Below are 5,000 nucleotides of genomic sequence, written 5' to 3'. Positions count from 1 at the left end.
TCTTCATGTCCTCTTCATGTCCCGTTCATGTCCTCTTCATGTCCTCTTCATGTCCTCTTCATGTCCCGTTCATGTCCTCTTCATGTCCTCTTCATGTCCCGTTCATGTCCACTTCATGTCCTCTTCATGTCCTCTTCATGTCCTCTTCATGTCCTCTTCATGTCCTCTTCATGTCCCGTTCATGTCCTCTTCATGTCTTCATGTCCTCTTCATGTCCTCTTCATGTCCTTCATGTCCCGTTCATGTCCTCTTCATGTCTTCATGTCTTCATGTCTTCATGTCCTCTTCATGTCCCGTTCATGTCCTCTTCATGTCCTCTTCATGTCCCGTTCATGTCCACTTCATGTCCTCTTCATGTCCCGTTCATGTCCTCTTCATGTCCTCTTCATGTCCTCTTCATGTCCCGTTCATGTCCCGTTCATGTCCTCTTCATGTCCTCTTCATGTCCTCTTCATGTCCTCTTCATGTCCTCTTCATGTCCTCTTCATGTCCTCTTCATGTCCCGTTCATGTCCTCTTCATGTCCTCTTCATGTCCTCTTCATGTCCCGTTCATGTCCTCTTCATGTCCTCTTCATGTCCTCTTCATGTCCCTTCATGTCTTCATGTCCTCTTCATGTCCTCTTCATGTCCTCTTCATGTCCTCTTCATGTCCTCTTCATGTCCTCTTCATGTCCTCTTCATGTCCTCTTCATGTCCTCTTCATGTCCCGTTCATGTCCTCTTCATGTCCTCTTCATGTCCTCTTCATGTCCCTTCTTCATGTCCTCTTCATGTCCTCTTCATGTCCTCTTCATGTCCTCTTCATGTCCTCTTCATGTCCTCTTCATGTCCCGTTTATGTCCTCTTCATGTCCTCTTCATGTCCCGTTCATGTCCCGTTCATGTCCTCCTCATGTCCTCTTCATGTCCTCTTCATGTCCCTTCATGTCCTCTTCATGTCTTCATGTCCTCTTCATGTCCTCTTCATGTCCTCTTCATGTCCGTTCATGTCCTCATGTTCATGTCCTCTTCATGTCCCGTTCATGTCCTCTTCATGTCTCTTCATGTCCTCTTCATGTCCCGTTCATGTCCTCTTCATGTCCTCTTCATGTCCCGTTCATGTCCTCTTCATGTCCTCTTCATGTCCCGTTCATGTCCTCTTCATGTCCTCTTCATGTCCTCTTCATGTCCCGTTCATGTCCTCTTCATGTCATGTCCCTTCATGTCCTCTTCATGTCCGTTCATGTCCTCTTCATGTCCTCTTCATGTCCTCCATGTCTTCATGTCCTGTTCATGTCCTCTTCATGTCCTCTTCATGTCCTGTTCATGTCCTCTTCATGTCCCGTTCATGTCCTCTTCATGTCCTCTTCATGTCCTGTTCATGTCCTCTTCATGTCCTCTTCATGTCCCGTTCATGTCCTCTTCATGTCCTCTTCATGTTGTTCATGTCCTCTTCATGTCCTCTTCATGTCCTCTTCATGTCCCGTTCATGTCCTCTTCATGTCCTCTTCATGTCCCGTTCATGTCCTCTTCATGTCTTCATGTCTTCATGTCCCTTCATGTCCTCTTCATGTCCCGTTCATGTCCCCTTCATGTCCTCTTCATGTCCCGTTCATGTCCTCTTCATGTCCTGTTTATGTCCTCTTCATGTCCTGTTCATGTCCTCTTCATGTCCCTTCATGTCCTCTTCATGTCCCGTTCATGTCCCCTTCATGTCCACTTCATGCATGTTGTTGCTGTTGATGATGTCATTGTTGTTGTTGTTGCTGTTGTTGCTGTTGTTGATGATGTCATTGTTGTTGCTGTTGTTGATGATGTCATTGTTGCTGTTGTTGCTGTTGTTGATGATGTCATTGTTGTTGCTGTTGTTGATGATGTCATTGTTGCTGTTGTTGATGATGTCGTTGTTGTTGTTGACGTTGTGATGTAATCACCTGTCTTTTGTCAGGAACTTGTACGATTGGCTGCAGAGAGACAAGGCGACTCCGCCCCCTTGTCTCCTGTCCAATCACAGGTCACCGTGGGACAGACATTTGGGTTTGACGACCAGCAGACATCAGAGAGGACGTCTACCAGCTCAGGAGCTCCTGCTGAGAAGGAGGAGGAGGAGCAGACAGCTTTGGCTCCTCCTAAGCCCCCCATGCCTCTCACAGAGTCACCTCCCCCAGGTGTCCCTCCCCCAGGTGTCCCTCCCCCAGGTGTCCCCACAGGGAGTCAGGTGAGTCTGAACCAGCGATTATTCTGATCACCAAACACTCACTACAGCTGATATATTGATCCTCTTTAAAAAACTGATACAAACACAATCATTAAAAGTCTGATTATTGATCAGTAAGGATTGATGTAGAATCACTCTGATTATTGATCAGTAAGGATTGATGTAGAATCAGTCTGATTATTGATCAGTAAGGATTGATGTAGAATCAGTCTGATTATTGATCAGTATTGATGTAGAATCAGTCTGATTATTGATCAGTATTGATGTAGAATCAGTCTGATTATTGATCAGTAAGGATTGATGTAGAATCAGTCTGATTATTGATCAGTAAGGATTGATGTAGAATCAGTCTGATTATTGATGATTATTGATCAGTAAGGATTGATGTAGAATCAGTCTGATTATTGATCAGTATTGATGTAGAATCAGTCTGATTATTGATCAGTATTGATGTAGAATCAGTCTGATTATTGATCAGTAAGTATTGATGTAGAATCAGTCTGATTATTGATCAGTAAGTATTGATGTAGAATCAGTCTGATTATTGATCAGTAAGTATTGATGTAGAATCAGTCTGATTATTGATCAGTATTGATGAATCAGTCTGATTATTGATCAGTAAGTATTGATGTAGAATCAGTCTGATTATTGATCAGTAAGGATTGATGTAGAATCAGTCTGATTATTGATCAGTAAGGATTGATGTAGAATCAGTTGATTATTGATCAGTAAGGATTGATGTAGAATCAGTCTGATTATTGATCAGATCAGTATTGATGTAGAATCAGTCTGATTATTGATCAGTAAGGATTGATGTAGAATCAGTCTGATTATTGATCAGTAAGGATTGATTAAAGAGGGTTAACCTGTGATTAGATCAGCTGATGTTCCATCAGTTCTAACTCCAGACTAACCTTCTGGTTCTCTGAAGTCTGAAGAAGAGCTTTGATAAAGTTAACTCCAGCTTGTTCTAGGCTGCTTTTATTGTGAAACTCTTGAAACAGGAAGCTGTTCCTGTTTAAATCTAAGCTTCCTGCTGATTTCTTCTCTTCAGAGGATCTTTGTGTCTTTGAACAGCGTTTAGTTCTTCTTCTACTAAACCACGAACGTCTGTTAGTGAAGGCATGAGGACACATCTGATCAATAACTGACCAATAACTGACCAATAACTGACCAATAACTGACCAATAACTGATCAATAACTGACCAATAACTGACCAATAACTGATCAATGCTGACAAATGCTGACAAATACATCCTCAGAGGTCCCTGCAGCCGATCCACCCGGTCACAGCTTCTCTCTGTCCTGACCCCTCAGTGGAGGAATGAACTCCCCACTGACCTCAGGACAGCAGAGTCACTGCCCATCTTTAACCTCACCTCTTCAAGAAGTACTACCTGATAAAGAAGTACTACCTGATAAAGAAGTACTACCTGATAAAGAAGTACTACCTGATAAAGAAGTACTACCTGATAAAGAAGTACTACCTGATAAAGAAGTACTACCTGATAAAGAAGTACTACTGATAAAGAAGTACTACCTGATAAAGAAGTACTACCTGATAAAGAAGTACTACCTGATAAAGAAGTACTACCTGATAAAGAAGTACTACCTGAGTCTTCCTCTTACTGTATTCGTATCAGTTTGTTTCTATACTTTTGCTCTGGTTTCTGCTCTTAGATGCTTGTTTAAGAAAGGAGATGCACTTATGACTTCTGGTGACTAGTAGTTCTCTTGAATACCTATGTTGAATACACTTCCTGTAAGTCGCTTTGGATAAAAGCGTCTGCTACATGACTGTAATGTAATGTAATGTAATGTAATGTAATGTAATATATGGTCATGTAGATATTGATAGAGAGTGATTTCTCTGCTGGTTTCTTTGACATAACTTATGTATTATATATTCAGTTCATACGTGGATCCAACAATAGAGCTGTGGATGAAACAGGAAGTAGAAGTCTAAACACATCACATGTCTACCCTCCCCCCCATCCTGTCTCAGCACTTCCTGTCTCAGTGTTCGCTGAAGGACAGGAAGCAGAAGTCCCAGAGTCAGTCTGCTGTAGAATAATAATAATAATAATAATAATAATAATAATAATAATAATAATAATAATAATAATATAATAATTATATAATAATAATATAATGATATAATAATATAATAATAATAACAATATTATAATATTATAATAATAATATAATATTATAATATTATAATAATAATATAATAATATTATAATATTATAATAATATATAATAATATAATGATATAATAATATAATAATAATAATATTATAATATTATAATAATAATAATATAATAAATAATAATAATAATAATAATAATATAATATAACAATATAATAGTATAATAATAATAATATATAATAATAATAATGATAGTATAATAATAATAATATTATAATAATATAATAATAATAATAATGATAGTATAATAATAATAATAATATTATAATAATATAATAATAATCGTAATAAATAATAATAGTCTGTCTGTCTGTCTCTCATCCTGTCTCTCTGTCTCTCATCCTGTCTGTCTCTCTGTCTCTCATCCTGTCTCTCTGTCTCTCTGTCTGTCTCTCTGTCTCTCTGTCTCTCATCCTGTCTGTCTGTCTCTCATCCTGTCTCTCTGTCTCTCTGTCTGTCTCTCTGTCTCTCATCCTGTCTCTCATCCTGTGTCTCTCTGTCTCTCATCCTGTCTGTCTCTCTGTCTCTCATCCTGTCTCTCTGTCTCTCTGTCTGTCTCTCATCCTGTCTCTCTGTCTCTCTGTCTGTCT

General features: G+C 39.2%; 1 protein-coding gene across 1 annotated transcript in view; it reads left to right on the top strand.

The window, feature by feature from the left end:
* The window catches only part of rapgef1a (Rap guanine nucleotide exchange factor (GEF) 1a), a 20,551-nt gene that overhangs the window by 2,505 nt on the left and 13,046 nt on the right, over positions 1-5,000 (top strand). The window contains 2 exon segments of the mRNA XM_054611277.1: positions 1,927-2,136; positions 2,138-2,196. Coding sequence (XP_054467252.1) covers positions 1,927-2,136; positions 2,138-2,196 — 269 coding nt within the window.

Source organism: Anoplopoma fimbria, chromosome 13 (genome assembly GCF_027596085.1).
Source record: "Anoplopoma fimbria isolate UVic2021 breed Golden Eagle Sablefish chromosome 13, Afim_UVic_2022, whole genome shotgun sequence".
Lineage (NCBI taxonomy): Eukaryota > Metazoa > Chordata > Actinopteri > Perciformes > Anoplopomatidae > Anoplopoma > Anoplopoma fimbria.
Note: the sequence above shows the minus strand (reverse complement) of the source record. Positions and strands in the feature narration are given on the sequence as shown.